Below are 21,288 nucleotides of genomic sequence, written 5' to 3' on the forward strand. Positions count from 1 at the left end.
GTGTGTGTGTGTGTGTGTGTGTGTGTGTGTGTGTGTGTGTGTGTCGTGTGTGTGTGTGTGTGTGTGTGTGTGTGTGTGTCGTGTGTGTGTGTGTGTGTGTGTGTGTGTGTGTGTGTGTGTGTGTGTGTGTGTGTGTGTGTGTGTGTGTGTGTGTGTGTGTGTGTGTGTGTGTGTGTGTGTGTGTGTGTGTGTGTAAATTCGTATAGGAATTTTATTTCTTTCATAATCATATCTCAAAATTTTTGAAAATTATTGATACTTTTTTTTCAATTGAAACTATTAAAAATAATCCTCTTTTTGCCCAACTATTCAAAATTTCACAAAAAACAGTATTATTCTATAAAAAACCATAAATCAAAGAAAATTATAACAGTGGGCTAACATTTGTTGTAGTGATTTCTTATGAAGATAGGTCATAAGGTAACACGGAAGTGATGCACGTATTTATCTGCAGATGAGGCGAATGTGGTCGCTTGACTATCGAGGCCAACGGAGCACAGGTGAAATGTCACGACTGTTTGCTAGTGATGAAATTCACTAACCGGAGATTAGGTGGCTGTAAATACAACGGTGAACGTCTAAAAACGTCATCCTCATGATATTAATAGTAAGACTGCACTGCTAATCTCATCTCGTTTAATTGCACTTTATTAATTTATCCTTGAATTCCCTCCGGCAGCTACTTAATGTCATCGATGAGCGAAAAGTAAATAAGTGAATTCTCGATGAGTCATATTATCGATACATTAAAATCATTAGAAGATATAAGAGAGCTTCTCTAGAAAAAAAAGCTTTTCAAAAATGTTTCTTTGGCACGATAAATCGCCGGCCTCGGCTCAAGATCGCCGCCTATCCTTTTAAAGCGCAAATTATACGTTGGCGAATCTCCTTTTCGTCGTCGTAAATTAAAAGCAACGTCTTCAATTCCGCGCGGAAGAATGGGCGATTGCAGCACATCATCAATCACGCCGAAGATATATTAGCAGATTATTGTACTCCCTTGACATTAACCTACATATGTGGAAGTAATGCGACTTACGCTTGCAGAGGCCAACGGATTTTACAAACGCAGCACCACGCCTTTCGTCGCCTCCATGGACAGGCGGTACACACCTTTGTAATTATGTCGCTCATGGTTAGTCGTGCCTAAGAAGTAATCGCCACATTGAATTGCCTTGTCGAACAAAGTGAACCACCGAATCGGTGTCGACGACCCGATGCGTTTCTTGTCGTAAATAATTCTCTAGAGAACTATGATTACCTCTCCGTTTTATCTAACAGCAATTTGTTTTATATATTAAATCTAACAGTAAGTATGTCCGGAACAAAGATTAGAGCCTGGACTGCACTATAGTACATCGAATGGTCATTCACATCAAGAAAAAATAAGAGAGAGGGAGCGTGAAATCGACCAATCTTCCTCTCTTTTTAAGATTATGATTGGTTGAATAGAAAGAGATTGCGACCAACCATTTTCACGTCCTGTCTCATTTTTGCCGACCGATTTTACACATACGGATGGCGCAGTCTATGCTTTACGTCTTTGGTCCAGAACATTGATGTTGATTGGCAAGTATTCCGACTCATCCGAGTCTTCAAATCGATTTACTTCGCGGACAGAATCGCGAATGAAGTAATGGCGAATGCAGCGAAGAGAAACCGATGCGGGTTTCCAATTCTAAAACGTGCGATCGCGTGGTACGACCTCGTGCTCGGCTTAAATCGGATTCCAGGACGTGTGAAATCGCATCCCCGCACAGCGATTCGAGTGAATGCAAGCAGACGAAGTCACGTAGCAGCGCCTAAGTGGTCCCGATACCGATGCTGTCGACAATGTCCATTCGATTCAGGCCCTCATCCGACGCATGCATGCACGCACGCCACATGGACTAAATGTAAACCGGTATACGCTCGCTATTAAAGTCGATAATAATAATAATCCGGAGCAGAATTTATTTTATGATCCGCCGTCGCTGTAACGCTGATACGTGCGCGATTCTAGATTTTTTCTCTTTCAACCCGCAATTTCACGAATTTATACAACGCCCATCAGTCCCGCCGTTTGCTTCATCATTCCAAAACGATTGTCACGAAATGATGGATACCATCAGTTTACGAAACTGATGGTATCCAAGAAGAGCGACGTAAGAAATCCAGAATCATAATTTTCACAGAAAGCCTGTAAATGTAGGATCTCGAAATGAAGAAATAAGTCATTTCAACTTGACTAAACGATCTTGTGGTACGACTTGTTTCGATACTTTGCACCGCTTATGTTCGTTCCACGTCGTAACACCGCGACGTTGTAATGGATTAGTCGTAATGAACCTACAGTCGCGTTTCACCTGAAGAAACTCGTTTTCCTTAACGGCTACTAACAATAGCAACGCGATCGTATACCCACGCGAAAAATTAGCAACGCGAATGGCTACGCGATATCCGACGTGCGTGCATCCGTGAGAGTCTCAAAACAACATCTTCGTACATATTTTTTTTTAAATATCCGGACGCGCGTCGCGAATAGAGAAAACCGGTTAAAAACCACCGGTGTGAGATAAACGTCAACTTTTATAGTTATTTCAGAAAATACTGACCCGATTCATTGTACTTTGCATTTGAAGAGCGTTATTAAAACGACCGGAGACGTTTTTATCTTGTATGTCCGATCGTTTCGAGAATACAAAAGTATTGCCGTCGCCTTATACTTTCGCCTCTTCGCGACGGGAATCCACACCGCCGCGATTCTAATCAAATTTCCACGGGGGAACAGGAATTCGCGTGCGATTGAGATGCAACGGGGAAGATAGTTCAGCAAATTTATGCTCAGGATGACATCTCGCTATTCCAGCCGTGTCCTTTATCGTCGGTTCAATGAAAGCTACGCAATGTCGCGATTCCTGACCGACGCGCCAATTTCTCTACCTACATTTCTTCGGAGCGAACCAGACGAACGTGCCAGACAAACAGCACTCCGGTACGCCGCGATACTCACGTGCGTTTCGCGACGATCAGTGCGCAAGCAAGTGGAGAAAGAGAATATATATTCTCTCGCTAGTGTCGAAGATGAGCGCGGGAGAAAGAGAGAGCGAGATGACGAGAAAGATATACTCGCGAGAGCTCTCCAGAACGGTCCAGTTCTCATGGATAGTCGGATGTGGTATGAGGTATTGCCCGACTTTGCCTGGTCTGCCAAGCTATTTCTTATTCATAAGCTCCACCAACCGCTCTACAAGATGTTTCCAGCCTTTTCCCGTACAAGTTTTGTCGGATTATTCCACGATAAAGCAAGAAAAAGATACCTCGTCAGATAATTACCATAGAAATATCTCAGACTCAGCACAATCGACAAAGAAATTCTTATGTTCTATCAAACTAGAGGTAGAGATTGAATTGGAATTTAAATCAATTAGAAAAAAATCAATATCAGGTTAGTGAACTTTACTTTAATTAATCAAATTCCAATCTAATTTCAATCTCAATTTCTTTAGTTTGATATAGACTTTAGGATGATAAAAGAAAATTGGCACGTATTCTGTAAAACTTTTACAATAAATTGTCATTCTAAAGAGTAAAATCTCACTCTTAAAGTTTGTAAATTGAGTTACTCTTTTTCAAGTCTGACTCCATTTTCATTCTTTAAAGTGAGATTCCACTCCAAAAAATTTAAGGAGTACATAAATACTTATAGTCGGTTATTATATTTAAGATTACCTTAAGTACAGTCTTAAGATCCTACATAATTACAGAGTCATGTTAGTATACTAAGAAAAATTTCTAGTTGAAAATGAACAAATCAGAATATTTTAATTACATCAATCATAATTCTAATTATCTCAACTAGAATTATAATAGATTCAAAGAAAATATTGATTTATCTATTTTCAATCAGTATTCTAATTAATGCAATCACTTTTTTTCTAGTATATATCTTAATTATTAACTTAAGAATCGGCTATAAATATCGGCTTAAAATAGATAGCGTTTCCATGATGAAAAATAAAATCATTATTCTTATTGTGTTTCATTCATCGGAATTACTTAGGTGAAGCGTTTTCGAATTTTTGTGTTTAGATGAGAAATTGTTTCGTTATTTTTATTCACGGAATTTTGGTAAGATTTGTACGAAAAGAAATGTTTGTACAGCTTCCGCTCAGGTTAACGTTCGATACTTTGTGATCTGCACTGCTGAAATAAATTTCACTCGTACATAGAATCGCCCTTCACAGATTTTATCACTTCGTATGTATTTTAAACCAATGTTCTTCAACCTGCGTGCATATTACGGCGCACCGTGAGCTTATCCCGAGTACTTCGCGAGATATCTCGATCATGCGTCGGCAAACGAAGATAAAAATCCTCGCAACAAATTTAAAGCGAACTGGATACTGCCGCTGAGAAAGTATAATATGCAAAAGGGTTATTTCACGCGTGCATAGAACGTGTCGGAGATTTTACTGGTTGCTCTCAGCAATCTCTCGGGAATGTTGCAGCGGGCGTGTTTTCATCGAGACTACTGATAAGCGGTTTAATCCCAGACGCGATTCGCGTAAAAATGAAATAGCCGATTAAATCTTCCTTTCCCCTCCCCTCTCTGCGTCCTATTTAATGTTATATTTAACATTGTGTGCAAAACTCGCTTAAATGATTTAAATCATCATCAGTTATGACGCGAAAGAACAATTTCTCAAGGACGTTGAATTTCTCAGAAACAGCGCAAGAAATAATTTCTCAAGGACATTGATATATGCCGCGATAATACGGAAGAGATAAGAAATTTAAGCCATGGCAGTGGCATTGTTTTCGGGAATTTATTATACCTACGAGACGTCGCTTTCGAAAGCACAGGTTTCACTCTAAGTCAATTATCTAAATCGCGACGCGGCGCGGAAATCTTCGCACGCTCCCTCACATATTAGCCGTATTTCGCTAAAACGCATAAACTGTTTTCCGTTGCATGGAACAGTTAGTTGGAAATATACAAATATATGTACGCACATATACGTGTCTCGTGTACACGCCTCATGCGTGCATCGCGCTCGTTATATTGTTTTCTGCTTTTACCGTTTCTACCTCTATACTATACGTGACTATCGCGGTTCAGGTCGTAATCTAAATATATACTCCGGATGAAAGATACATTAAGATTGCAAGAGAAAAAGTGCGCACGAATCAAATTCATTTCGTTCCTGGCGATAAACCGCTTGGCTCTAACATTCAAAAAGAGAACACTCTGAATCTTTTAAAGTGAATTGCCACTCTGAGGAGTGAAAACTCGCTCTTAAAGATTGAAAATTAAGCCACTCTTTTTCAAGACTGGCTCAATTTTCATTCTTTAGAGTGCATGCATGGAAAGAACAGTTTTGCTGAAGTATTTGAAAATTTAGCTGGATACAGATCTGAAAATAATTTTATTTGGAGCATCAAGATAATTATGTAGGTTGCTAGAATGAAATTAAATTGTTTTTTGCAGCATCCCAAGATCAGAATATCAAAATAATATCATAAATTGACTAAATTACAACAAAAAAATGACATAAATGTTCATCAATGTTATTCGTCAAATTGATTATTCATTATTTTGACTTTCTTGTTTTCCTTGGTATTGTCATCAATGTTTAACGTCTTACATAATTAATTTGATGAAGAATCTAATAGTTATTTTCGGATTTAGCTCTAAAGTGTTAAAATACTTTAACAAAATTAATCTTTCCACATGAGATTCTACCTCAAAGAATTAAAAGAATACTAAAGTCACGATGCAACGATAACTAATCATCAGTACTCCCGATTACGGAAATGACTCTCGGTGCAGAGATATACACGCGCGAATGGATAGATTTTCCCTCGCGTAATGTGATGCGATATTATGATCTCTCTGAAACATTGTCCACTTGTTTGGCGAGAAGTGCCGTGTTACTCGCGCACAATTCGCGGACCGAGGAGAGCACCCCGGCCAAGTATCGTATCAGCTTTCCATCCCAAGAAGGTAAATGCCATACATATATATACGTATATATACGTTTGTGCTGCACGGCGTATCGCGTATCGTCGCTGAAATTCTGCAGTTTTGCACGAGGCACGATGCGCCTCGATAACGAAGGATGCCTTTCCCTTTCGCGGCCAGAATGCCACGTTCTTTGCTCTCCTCTCGATTCTTCTCAAACTGCACGAAGAGCGGGGTCTCTTCTTCGGGCACTGTGTAATTTTCCACTCGTTTCCCGTAGCGGGTCATTATATGCAGTCGATTGACCGGATTCTCCGATGACTTCGACATCCTCTCTCGCGTCTTCATTTCGAGAGGCGCGCATATCCATGAGATTAACTCTTTCGGCGTTTACGAGCGTCCTCTTCACATTTGTTTCACGTTTTATCGTCCACGTTATTACCTTAAACGTTTCCAAGTTGCGCGTCAATCAGCACGCGCTGTCACTTCGTCCGAATGGCGGATCATTATCATGGTAAAAAGGAGACCCAAATGACGCGCGTATATCACGTTACCCTCTCCGAATGTGTGCCATCGAGGAGAGAATCGTTGCAGCTGCGCATATGTCATATTAACCGAGTACGCTCCGTGAACGCGGGAGGGTGGCTTTGCATTTATTATCCGTACACGATTTAGGGTGAGAGAGAGAAAAAAATGGACTCTCCTCCCGCGCTTCGCCTCTCTCCCGAGAACGAGACCGTGGCAATAAACGTTAAAATTTGATACTCGCCAAACATCGCACATGTGTCACGTAATAACGTAACATCGCATTCACTCTCAGAGATGTGATTAATACGACCCATCGCGTTAAACCGTTTCGTATAATTGCCAATCTACGTCTACGCTAATATGTTTACGTTGCATTATGCAGAATTGGGACCGCGGTTTGTACAAATTATTCTCCATGCCGACGAATGTGATTTGCGGTTTCATAGCCTGTTCTTACTTTGCGTAAGAATCGAGGAAATGTAGGCAGCGTCTATAAGTACGTCGTAGACGCACTTCCCGTGCGTTGGTTGCAGGTGCGTTTAAGAGCGAGCGCCTTGACCTAGACAATCGCCTGGAATGGTGTAAGATGCTTATTAACAACGACTTAGACGATACTGCCACGCGTCTTTTTCTTCTCTCTCTCTCTCTCTCTCTCTCTCTATATCTCGCGTGGGCGTACGCGAGGGAGGTCGCGGATTAATTTATTAGCCAATGCAATTATCTGTTACTCAATGCCGCAGCCAGCCCGTTCATTCGCGACGTGCCGCGGTTGTCTCTCGACATTTCGTATCTCGCGATGTTGAGTCGGCGAATTATCTTGTCGAAAGGTTGAGACTTTCCCTCTCTTTCTCTCTTTCTCGCTACCGGTCTTAAATTTCTCGTGCAATTACGATCGCATTAAACACCACTCGGCTTCGCTCTCGCATCTATATTAATCACACCCAACTACGTAAACGGTGCGCCGTTTGATTGCGTAATATAAACTAATCGCGGTAAACGCCGATAAAGCGAGGTAACTACGAGTTCCATCATTAGAAGTAATATATGTTCATTCATAATCGTACGCGCTCATATTATATTATAGACTCATGATTAACTAATCCTCATCAAACATTCAGCTATGAAAATTACGTGTAATTAGTTTACCGTTTAAACAATCACTAGTGAATATGTATATGTAATTACTTAATTATTCAAATAATTAGAAGCATCTGCGTTCTAAGAGATGTAAAGTAAACTTCCGGCTACTCTGTGACAGGTGCTAGTTCAGAAGTCTGACACCTTCTTTCAGAATCACGCAATAAGATATTGCTCGTCCAGGAAGTCGCGACGCATCTCTGGCAAATTGTACAAGTTATTGAACGAATTATGAATATGAATAGAAACGCGGTACGTTAAACTAACCGAAGGAACCGTGGGGAAAATGTCCATAATGTTTCAAGAACGACAGGAAGGAGCGAAGTAATAGCGAAGTATGTCGTGTCTCGACCCCACCATCATCGAGGTAATCGTCGATCTACACGAGGAGGCGGCCGCCAGGATCCAGCTGACACTCGACAGGAAGTTGCCACTCGAAAATATCGCGGCTCACATTGATGGGTCCCTACAAACGTTTACACTACGATGGTAGATGGATAGACAGATAGCTCCGTTGCTTGACTCTGTCATTTTACTCTCCCGTACATGTACGAAGGAATCATAGGACCGTGGGATCTCGTCGTTTGAAATTCTTATAATTGCTCCTTTTAAATTCAAGAGAGGCGAGTAATGGCCCTTTAAGATCCTTATAATGTTAATTAATGTCAGATGCACACATTATAAACAATTTTCTTCATATTTTTATCATCAAACTCGTTTTAGCGAGAAATATAATGCATCAAATCTATAACAAGAATAAAGTAACAATTCAATAATATGAATATTTAATCCTCGGTTTGTAATCGTATTTTAACTTCTACAATTTGGATCTTTCTTGTTCAGTCCAAGTTTTTTTATTGTTCCAGATTTTCAAACAAATATGAAAAATTTATCTATTTTCTAATACACATCTCTACATTATTTAAATAGATATTTTAAGGTATTTTAGGAGGCTCTTCGCATTCTTTTATTTCGGAAAAATTTAAGAATAAAATTCCACTTGTATTAAGAAAAGACGAATAGATAGATTACAGACGAAAGATTAAAATTCAGAAAATAATGATAATATTAAATAACAATAAAATAGAACGTAGCAATTATAATTTCTGATGGGAGGGATACTAAGAATATTATTACAAGGGTGCGATATCTGGAAAGGGATATCGTTAATCCCTTGCTCTTGACTCGCAATATTCGTCAGGTATCGATATACTGATTATACGTTTAGGCAACAACGTGCTCGCGTACAAATCTCTCGCCTCTAATCAAATGGTGAAAAGAATTTTTTCCTGACACGGGAGAGGTAATCATACGCCGAAGCTTATTCTGATCGAGCGAATAGCAAAATCGTGACAGGGGAGGCGTGAGAGGCTGACCGACCTTACGATTATAGAGACGTGTTTAGAGCGCGCCATGGCCTTAAGGTATCGACATCGTGTTCACGGTTCGCATTTAGCGCTAAATGCGACTCCTCTGTGTCGGATTCTCTTGGCTTAACTTTGCCCGACACAAAGATTCGATTAAAGCGAATATGGGATGTAAGCACGCCATCGTCATTGTTTGCTGAATAGCTGAATGAAAGATTTCTGTCGGTGCTTATTGTGATTCGAGATGGAGACAGACGATTCATGAAGGGAAAAAGAGTCAAATCAAAAGTAATCTATAAGCACCAGTCATGGAAATATCAATCGAATCGGATAGACTAAGGGAGGCCAGGCTTGGAATCCTGTTGTCAGGACTGTAACAAAGCGCTTTACACCCTTTAACAAGTTCCAATCGGCATGCCATGTGCATATTTATGTGAGCCGAGCAAAATATTTTTTTCGAGTAGAGTATTACGGACTTTAAAGTCGACAAACAAAATAAATACCAGAGCCATGCATAAGAGATAATTCTTAGAATTGAATGAATTATTTACGTATTAATCATTTAATTGATAAATTACACTGAAAAAAATGATGTTATCTCAACAGAATTATTTTAATTAAAAATAATCTTGCTAATTTAATGACAGTATTAATGAAACAAATAAAATTTTATCAACAAAAGTATGACGTATTTATTTCATTAACGATGTTATTAAATCAATCAAATTATTTTCAATTGAAATATTGCTGTTGATCATTTTTTTCAGTGTATATTTTCTTTAATTTTAATCTGTCCACGCGCAATCAATGAACATTTATATCTATATTTCATTCTTATAACTGAAAAATTATGTGGCGATCCCAGAATCATACGTACTATGATTTCTCTCACAAATCAATTTCGCACGGTTTCCCGATAATTGAAACTTAACGGATCGTTAAAGTGATATTTCTCGCGGGCTCGTGCATTTGCAAGCATGGTACAATCGTGATTTCCGACGACGTTTCGGATTGCCATTGATGTTCGTCGTCATAAAATGCGGCTGCATATTCTTCAGTTTGCGCCGCACAAACGCAAATGGAGTTCGCGCTTCTTAACAACATTCAACAATCCGTCAATACGTTAATATATTACAGTGCATTAATTCGCATAGTAGCGGCTCGACTTATCGACGTTTATTTTTTATTCAAATTCTATTCAACTTTACAGAAAAACTGCAAGAGACAAAAATCATTTATTTTCTTCTCATAGAACTCTAAGAATTTTTTCAGAATTTTTTATCAACTTTTTAGTATTGCATTTTCTTATTTTCGATAAGTCGAGCCATTACTATAATATATAACCCAACGAATTAATGCACTGCACTGTACCTATAATGAATGAAGCACGGCGCTTAGTCTCGCACGAAAAGACCGAATCGCAATCGCCACGATCGGTTCGACACATACGAGTATGTACAAGCTCGCATTCCGTGTTACCGCACTATCGTTTGTGTGTTGCGTCAGTGTGCGCCCGCACCTATTTATAGTACAGACACAAAGTATAGAAATAACTGGATGTCGATATGGCGCTATTAATTTCCCGATTCTATTACACGTTCCAGCACGTCCTAGTGGATCCTCGTCGTTACGCGAGTCCGAGTCTGAACTCCTTATCTTCTTGATGCGTTGACTTTGCCCGCATTAGCATTCACAACTTGCAACCAACTATATGTGCAATAACTGTCTGAAACAGGTAATAACGTACCGTCGGTTTTTCTGCTATTAAACCCTCCCATTAGACCTTTACCGCAAACATCATGGATCTTATTCACTTGACAGGAATATCTTCTGATTAAAACGTATGATAATAATGAGAATATTAATTGCATTTAATATATCTTGTACAACCAAGTATGTCTAATTAATAATAAATAGTTGCTCATATAGCTGCTCGGTCAATTATTACTCGGCAAAATAGAAGTGGTCGATTCACCGTACTTGTACAAGTTTCATGATTGCGTCGAGATAAATAGCGAAATGAGAATTATGCGTAGAAAACGTGTCGCTTATCGAAGTCACGCGTCTCCAATGGGGTACCACGGCTTAATCGATCGCTCTGGAATGCCGCTACTGTCGCACACCGAAGGAGGCCGATTTATTACCTCGCGTAAGCGCATTGTAGACTGTATGGATTTCAGTTAGGGCGTGGAGGAGACGAGAGGGAAGGTCTGGCATTCCAGACAGGCGCTCGCGCGCGCACACCTCGTCGTCCCTTTCGCTGCGCCCATCGACGACGAGGATGCAGGATTCCGGCGTGTGCGACTTGCGTACCAATCGAGTCATTTCTATGTGGAGCGCATTGTGCCATTTTCTTCTTTCTTTTTTTTTTTTTCATAAGGTATCCGGGATCTTCTTGGATCTCTCGAGTTGCTGCAGGGAAAGCTTTGCGATTCGAAATGGTTGTACTATTTTAAGTCACGTTCTTTTCACATTTATTTCATTTACAATAAAATCATAAATATATGATATTGGAAAGTACATAGATTTAGTAAGTTCCGAATGAAAAATGCAAAATCTCGATCCATTTATATTTGCATGCTTTTTTCTATCCGGTTAAACTTACAAACCAGCTGCGTAATCGTACACGGGAAAAAAAGTTTGATTGGAATTAATTGGAATTCTGATTAATATATAATCAAATTAATATAATTTAATATTTTCAAATTAATATTTAGATTAATACAATCTTCTGTTTCGCCTATTTTCAATCAAGAAATTTTTCTCAGCGTATGCATAAAGAAACAGTCGAATTTTATGTTCCTTCCGCTTCCTTATGATAGAAATATGATTAGAAAATTTTTATTTATGAAGTTAGTATATATGTAGTTAGTATATATGTAGTTATACAATTATGCAAGTTTGTCTAGACAAACTCTTATGAATCAGCACGTTGTTGCGAAATACCATGATAGATTAAAACGACAAGAACAAAAATTCTTACTAATGAGTTACCGCGTGCGCTACACGCGTACTGACCATCAGCACGTTTTGCAGTAAAGTCGACGTTAACTAGAAAATTATGCGAAAACTGCCGTAATATTTCCGGAGCTACTCGTCGTCTTGTCGAGAAAGATGGAATGCGGGAAAGTAAAGAGGTCGGACATAAGCCGGTCCTCGGCTCGACCGTCCGCGAAGTGGACAGACCAATTATGTGGCGGCGCAAAATCCGCATTACTGCACGCGCATATAAGACGCGCATTATGCGCAGTGGTGTACCCGACCCCTACAATAAGCAAATAGCGGAATGTTAGCCAAGCTCGTTTGCCACACGGAGATATCCGTGCGCGAAACCGGAAAGCTCGGCGCAGCATCGCATACAGGTGGCCGTTTAACGTAAAAACACTTTATAATCTTCGCTTGCTGTGATGTACGACAATTAATATTAAATTTGGCGTAATTAATCCAAATTACGAAAAGTCGCAAATTAATATATCCCGCCGAGTGAATAATTAATACGCTGATTCATCTCGATTTAATATCTCTTGTCATGTGGAATTTATTATTTATATTTATGTAAACATAAAATACTATATAAGTCAAATATTTATTGTTATCTTATTATACAAATATTTACTTTTATTTCTACTATATAAGCACAGAAAAAAATAATAAATTGGGTCGTACAGCAAACCTATAATAAAAAATATACTTACTGCGCGAATTTAACATCTATACACTATACAGAAAAAGGATCTTGTTAAATTAAAGTAATTCTGATGGAAACTGGACGAATCAGAATTTTCTGGTTAAATTTACTAGAATTCCAGTTGAGATAACTAGGATTCTGATTGATATAATTGTTCTGATAAAAATAAGAATTTTAGTAGATTTTACCAGAAATATTGTATCAATCAAAATTCCAGTTATCTCAATTAGAATTCCAATAAAATTGATTTTCCAATCAGAAATTTTTTTCGGTGTAAGAAGATTTGATGGTTTAACAAATCGCTATTCAGCTATCAACTTTGCTACTTTAACATAAAAAAATTGACTATCTACATATTACGACTGTAGATTTGCTGAATCAGTGAAGTTTTCAGCTGTGTTTTTTTTGCTAAATGTGTATATATATCAATTACATGTTACTTGTTGTTATATTCTTTGCAAATACGAAGGATAAAGAAGAAAAATCCCAAAGCGACCGCTTTTCGATCTGATGCAACTTTTCGATGTTTACGCAGGCAGCTTTTCCACAAGGGGATAAAGTCACGTAACGCGTTCTTTATCGCGCGAATAATTTTCTTTTCGTTTTCGCGGCGCATCGTAATAACGAGTCAAGTTCCTACGCCGTTGCGCGGATACGCACGTGCATTAGCATAAGGTATGCGAGATAGTTGGGCGTAGGCGTGTATATAGATACGAGCGCGCGGAGCATAAAAGGAAGCAATAAGATCGGAAAGAAACGGCGGAGATGGAAAAAGATCGGGGACACCGACCGAAAAGGATGGAGAACTCGAGAGAAAAAGCGCAACGCGACGTAAGGAAACGGGAGTACATACGGGTGCGCATGGATTACTCGATAAGATATGTGCGAAGCTATTTCTGTATAGAACGTTGACGACAGGCACGGATTACGGAAGATAAGCGGATAAGGACTGTAACGCGTAAAGGTCGAATACCTTCTGCGCGATTCGATCGCTTTATTTACAAGGAGTCGGTTTGTACTCAGCATATTATATCTAAGACTGAAATATCAATATGTGAAAGTTATAATTGGATAATCTACAATATAAATATATACTTGTATTTACTTTAGTATCAATTTTAATATCTATAGATATTAAAATTGATTAGATTATATCTTCAGCATTAGGGAATGTTAAAATCATGTGGCTACGTGGAGTATTAACAAATGTTTTAATGATACATTGCAAAATGATTATAAATTGAATCCTCGTTATTCGAACTTATCTGGAAAGTAAAATGTGTTTCAATATCCAGTCACGGCAGTTTATTATCAGCACAGGCGTTAAATAAAGGTATAGAAAAATAAAAAAGGTATAGAAAGAAACGTTCGAGATTGCAATCGTGCATTGTTTTCGCGCATTGTATTGGCATTGGAATTCAAATACACTAGGGTCACGCAGGATTATCCTCTCGCTCGTAAGAACTCGTTCTTATTAAAATATCGACGCTTTCACTTTCACTTTCACAGATGCTTTATCTTTAATTGAGCTCTCCTCGATTATCTCAGTTTGAATAAAACTGATTTAATCCGATTGTGAATACAGTGAACGCGGTCGTGGCCGTCAGGTTGAATCGACCCTACGGCGATGTGGGAGTTAATTCGATGGTACGTACCGAGGCAGGTGATCGAGTGGTCCGCGGGTGGTCGTAGAACATTTCGCGCCCATGCCGCCCTCAAAACCTCGAGGGCACAGGGCGGTCCGCTAACCATCAGCACACCCGGCGACACGTGACCCTTGTACCTCAGCTGCCGGGTTGCATCCACCAGGGCTGCGTTCCACCAGCATTTGGAATTCGCTTCCAAGAAACTCTGCAACATACAGCGCGAAATAATCGCACTTTTATCGCACTTCGCAGCGAGCAAAATTTTGATATGTTAAAATGACAAAATGACAGATACTAAATTATGATTCAAAGTTGCACAATGAATAATTATTTTTCAATTTTCTGAAATTTTTCAATTTTAAATATCAATTAATTTAACAATACTCTTCTACTGTTTTGTTTTTAAATATTTCTTCTACAAATTCTCTCCATGTTCATGAATGAAAAAGGTATTACGATAGAAAGATATTCTTTGTGGAATCACACGATTATCATCCGCACATTCATCGTATTTTGCATTACTAATAAAAAAAGCCGTTACACGTCGCGCGATGGAAGCCAGCGAGTTATCCTCAGAAATATATGGCTCGATCGCTAAGTGTTTATCTCTCCGTGGAGCCGTATGGCGTTTCACTCTCGTCGTAACTCGGTGAAACATGGTTCTACCCCTATGGATGTTTTCTAGAACCCCCGCGTAGTTCCGTGTCACAGAATGAACCGTGATAGGGTCGAGAGCCCCGAACAATGCTCATAAACGAACAGCCCCGCAAGATTTTTCTCTAGTCCTGTCTTCTTTTCCCTCTCCATTCGGCTAAACCATGAAATTAGTGCGGAGTGCTGGAATCGATCGGCGCGAACCTAGGGTGATTTATAACAGTTCTTGTTCGAACGAACCGGTGCGATCAGTTCCCGCAATTGTGAAACAGCTTCACGTAGCTCTTTCCTATTGTATGAGCAATAACGAAAGAAGATTAATCTGCTATATCGCGAAAATGATGTCAACTTCTATTCTTTACTCTAGAAACCTGTGGATATCACTGATTATTATCAGTCCCAAATATGTCATTGGATAATCAGTGAAATTCAATTTAAAAAGAAAGAAAATTAGAGCATTACATAATAAGAACACCGATATTTGTACATCAATGCTATATACATTAAATTTATAAACTAAAGCAAAATTAGATTAGGGATTTCACGTTTTTATTATTTTTTTAATTGAATTTCACTGTAAATTCACTGATTACCAGTGACTTGGAATTTATAAGTCAGTATTTATCCACTGATTCTGATTAAAAAAAAATTATACTCATTCAATTTCATCGATCGGTAAAATAATTATTTTCGAGATATATATTTAGAGTCTTATCTTATTGTTATATATAGTAAATATCTCCGGTTAAATTGTGTGTTGCGATTCACTAGATTGTACCAAGGTAGATAGAACAATATAAGATAATAAATATTATCGGAGCGTACGCGAATGCGATCGTTAGAATTTCACAGTGGCGTCGATGAATCACTTTGCGAATCGCTCGAACGGAAAAACAACATCAGACGGGACATCGCCGAGACAAGGAGTCCAATTTAATTCCAAGTAAAGAATACAATGCGCACCGCGTGTATAAGACGATTTTGCATCTAACGGCAACGTAGGATCTCCGGACTTTCACCATCTGGAAGTCACCGTATAGCGGAGTGTACAGCGACGGTTACTCACTACTAAATGACGGAATCTCCGTGTAGCCGCTGCAAATTACACATCCGTGATCGATCTGATCCATCGTTAGAACGGCCAGCTCGTTTTGTGCATGTGCAACGGAGCACAGCGCAAACATCCACCCTTGCCAAGGCTGCGCTCCGTCAGCGCTATTTCGTCACTGATGTACGTTCCATCGTTCACGGATCACCGTTCTTTCACATACATATATAAGTCGAAATCTTTCACGAAATTTTTACGATCGCAATAACGTCCTGTCAGTTGACATAACATTTTTTTTAACTCGATATTTCATAACATCTGTAGCGCTCAATAATTTTCACATTTAATCGCAAGATATTCTCGTCTCGAGGGGACACGCCTCTGAATCACTTCGTCGCGTAATGATGTTACTTAACGTCACGAAACGAAGCGCACTTTCGATCGCATTCGGATTCTTTTATCCCCGAGGTATTATTACAATCTCCCGGAGCGGAGGACAAGCTGCAGCGTCAACTTTCGTAATCGCGATGCGATTACGACATCGGCGCGGATTTTCGACACTCCGGTGAGGATGATATTATAATAAAGGCACAGTGCTCGCGTGCATGGGCCGGTTTATTAAATTGCCTGCGAGGCGCAGACGGCGATTTTCAGCAGGTGAAACTTTTCGGTTACGTCAAAGCCATACTTCCTCGAGACTCGGTGTACAGCAGCTCTGAGCTCTCCACGTGGGAGCTGCCTCTCGGTGTGTCGGATCAACCGATCGATTTCACGTGCCTTCCACCGATCTCTTTCTCCTAACGCGCGATCGAGACACCTTCTACAATCGAATTACTCTTAACGCGCTTCGTTTTTTCCGCCCGGTTGAACACGATAAACGGAGAAAAGCGCCACTTTCGCAATTTTAAGGAAATTTCGTTCGTCTCTTAGCCGTCCCTTTCGTAATCTTGACTTAGGCTTTACGAAAACATCCTGAAACGCTTAATCATGCACTAACTGCATCGACAATCAAATCTATCCAATAACTCTGTTATTTATGGCTATAAGCGATGTATAAAAATTATAATTTTTATAAACGCTTATATATGTATACATAAATCGTGTATGTATATACACACACACACACACACACGCGCGCGCGCGCGCGCACACATATATTTATTTCTATACTCTCTAAATCTGAGTCAATGGATAGTCTTAATTATTCAGTGGCATACTTTGCACTGATCATCAGTGAAATTCAATTAAAAAAAGAAGAATTTGAGCATTATATAATTAAATACTGATATTTGCACGTTAATTTCAATTTTCCAATACCATATTCACTGAATTTAAGCACTAAAATGAACTTAGTTAGATCACATAATAAAGATTAGCTAGGGATCTCACATTTAATTCACTGATTCAGGGACATACTTGATATCAGTGATTATCCACTGATTCAAATTTAAAGAGTAAGTTAATTCTGATATATACAATATTAATTTTTAACGCGCGATACAGTCTCTAAAACACTGGCAAGAAAGTTGCACAGGCATGTAAAAATATCGCGTTGCATCGCAGAATGTACCCGGAGTGGGCAACAGGATATGCTGATAAAGTAGACACTCTTATTGTTCATGAGAGGATCTAACCGTGAGAGTGCGACAGTTCTGAGTTAACCATAATTAGCGCTGAACCAGCTACCATGTCTCCTGTATCCAGCCCAGCTGCACGCCAACTAACTGTGCGAAAAAGAGTACTTTTGAGAGGGAATCGCTAAAAGCAAATTAACGTTACTGTATTGCGATATAACGTACGTATATAACGTACGTTACGCGAAGTAACACAATTCCCATCACCGGGAATAACGTTTTATGTATTCTCACTTAATCTGCAGAAAATAACAACGAGCATTGTAAACGCCTGTTAGGTCGGAATTATATAAAATAGGAAGCCAGGAAATATAAACGATTCCGTATTGAATGAATCGAGTGCTATCCCTCGAGGTTTCTATGATTATCTTGTATTTATTCTCGAGATCTTATATACATTCTGTCCCAAAAGATTATAAGCTGCAGATATCAAGGGGAGTAGCGAAATGTAGAATGACTGCTGGGAATGAGGGTGAAGCATTTGGGAAACATAGGATAACGATGGAGAAAAGATAAGATGAAATTGGAAATCAGATTGGAAATCGTGATTTCCTTTACACATTTTCTTACATTTGAAAAACTGCATGGAGAAAAACGATTTTGTTGAAATACTTCTAAAAATTTAATTAGCTACAGATTTAAAAATAATTCTCTTGAACAATTAAAATAACAATTATGTAGGAAATTCAAACATAATCAACAATAATCCAAAAAATTTGTATGTTCTAGCAACCAGCTTTGTATGAGCATCTTATTATTTAATTACTTTAGTAATCTAACAAATTTATTTTAAAATCTGTTTCTATCTAAATGTTTAAATACTTCAGCGAAGCTTTTTTTCCTATGGAAACTTGGCACACGATAATTTTCTTTTTATATAATTGCACTATTTGACGTTATTTGACACCGAGATTGAAACAAAACAAGCATACATTCATATTTTATGAACGAGCGAGAAGAAAAAACAAATGGCAGAGAAATACAAAAGTATAGAACGAGCTTATTGTTGTTTGGTGACGCAGTGCTTGGCGCACGTAACATACGTATTGCGATTTCCGTGCCGGCAATGAACTTGCGGTAATACGGTCTATAGGGTGTTGTACGGTCGTTGGCTGCCCGTTAATTATTATGCAATATACTCGCCGTACTCTCTCCCACCGCGCCTATATGGTTATCCTTTTAAAGCCCTAACTTGAGACGCCGCGCACGAACGTGAGCGGTTAACAGAGTCGAACGAAATATACCTGAAACTTATTGCCAGTGCGCCATTCGTACTGCGGCATTATTACACTGCGACGGGCTTATCGATCTATCAAAACCCTGCTAGTATTACCGCAATTATATTAAGCCTTTAATATTTATTCACCAAAGCTCTATATGTATCATATTTTATCTGTTATTATAAAGAAATTAATGTGTATTAGATGACAGAAAAAAGATGAGTGCAAATTCTTTTTGCAAGACTCTTACAATACTCATATTATTGACGAAAAAACATAATATACGAAACGTTTAGCTGCTGAAGGTCGTTTCGTCATTGCGAAATTGATCTATTTATCAGCCATTACCGGATGACAGGCATCAAGGCGTTCGCCCGTGCCCGTCATCTCGAATTTTAATCAGCAACCCCCTATAGTCCCGCGTGAGTACATGGGCTGCAAGCATAAATCACGATAACATAATTTATATGCTAATATCGCGAGTGTAACGTGCGTTCGAATAGTATTATACGTTAGGCGAGAAACGCAAAGATTTCTCTCTCTATCTCTCTCCCTCCCTCCCTCCCTCCCTCCCTCCCTCCCTCCCTCCCTCCCTCCTTCCCTTCCTCTTTTTCTAACAGAGTATACATCCAGATATTGACACATAGGCATCGATCACATATTCTTATTTATCACATCAATAGAGAATCAATACAGATTGCCATCGAAGAGAAATCGTACAAAATCGATATTTCTCAAAAAAATGTGTTTCTTCTAATTGAACTGAAATATAAACTATGTCTCATAAAGTTATAAGTATTATAAATGGAAAAAATTTAATGACACGTTGGCTAAATTTCTTCTTACGTTTCGCCTTCTTGTTAAAAGATGTTATATTTTTTCTCATATTACAACATACAATAATAATAATTGCAATTGTTATTATCATTCTAATGGATTAATATTAGTTGGGAAATATTATAGTTGGGAATTAAATATTATGTTTTATTATATCTCGCACAAAAATTCATCGTCCGAACAAAACTTAAATTGTTCAAGATCAATAAGGTCAATTAAATGTTAAATATAAAAATAATATTGGCTATTAATCTAAAGCAGAAAATAAGCTTCGACGTTCCATGTCATCGTTAATCTAGAATTCACGAATGAAAACGCAACAAAGAGGCACCGACGGCACTCCCCCTTACTCGTACATTTTTTTCAATTAAATCGGCAAACAAATAAACAATCGCACGCGAATTGCTTTGAGGCAAATGGGTATCCTGCGGATAAATGAGTTCTCGAGGTGTAGGAGATAAAAGTCGAGCTGGCTCGCGATATACGCTGCGTGCTGATTTACGAAGTCGGCAATGGACGAGAACGACAACAGCTACGACTCCAATTCTGCTTTCAACGGGGCGCGACGTCGGCCAGGAAAAATGACGATGAACGGGAGAACCAGAGAGCAAAGTGAACCTTGGCCGAACCCTCGGCCCAACACCGAGTCCGACTCGCTCGAACGATACACACTTGATTTTATTGTTCTGTTCGTAAGTGCCGCGCACTAGTTACGTTTCGGGTGCCGTTGCTCGGTTCAAAGTCGATTGACTATTACGCTCCGACAATATTCGCAATATTCGTAACCAAGTATAGCTCTGTTTAGATCTTCTTTTTACTTAAATCTAAAACGAAACAATACGAGACTGTAATTTAAAAAATGATATTTTTTTAATACAATGCTTTCATTAAAATTACTGCAATATATTCAAGTAAAAAATTACATCGCAATCAAAGACATCAATTTTATTATGATATTCGATATTCTTATATTCTGACAGTGGATTAATTGTATATATTTTTGTGATCGAATGTCAATTTACAAACAAGATATGGTATAAACGAGTAATTGTAACCAACAGTAGTAAACTATCGTGTTTTTTGTTATCGCGGCGTGGTGACGGTGCTCGTGGCGGAAATCGCTATGCGGATGGAAAGTGTCCGCCAGATCGTTGGCTGCGTCGACCATCCCCGAGGCAATGCGCGATCGGTGTATCGTAATAACAGTGATTTAAAAACGTCACAACGAGCGGCGACGGCCGGCAATGCATTCGCGAGAGTTGTCGAGGAAGCGTAAAGTACCTTTTCTCGAATGCAGACTGTGCACCTGAAAGGCCTCGATAAATCTTGTAAACAACTTTGCGGATCAAAAGCCGTATCGAACAATGCCCTATTATTTAGTAACCCGAGATTACTATGGTAATAGATCCGTATTGCCGTTCGTTCGTCATTGTCGCTTTTCTACCGTAAAAAGTAAATTAAAAATCTTTGATCATCAAATAAAATATGTACAATAATCCGATCACACTGTCGCATAATTTAATTAATTTATATATATTTACTAATCATATATATATATATATATATATATATATATATATATATA

At 38.8% G+C, this 21,288-nt stretch overlaps 1 protein-coding gene across 1 annotated transcript in view; it reads right to left on the bottom strand.

The window, feature by feature from the left end:
- The window catches only part of LOC105621474 (storkhead-box protein 2), a 38,291-nt gene that overhangs the window by 14,898 nt on the left and 2,105 nt on the right, over window positions 1–21,288 (bottom strand). Inside the window, exon 2 of the mRNA XM_012202942.1 lies at window positions 14,320–14,515. Coding sequence (XP_012058332.1) covers window positions 14,320–14,515 — 196 coding nt within the window. The remainder of the gene's footprint in view (window positions 1–14,319; window positions 14,516–21,288) is intronic.

The sequence above is a fragment of the Atta cephalotes genome (assembly GCF_000143395.1).
Source record: "Atta cephalotes unplaced genomic scaffold scaffold00034, whole genome shotgun sequence".
NCBI lineage: Eukaryota > Metazoa > Arthropoda > Insecta > Hymenoptera > Formicidae > Atta > Atta cephalotes.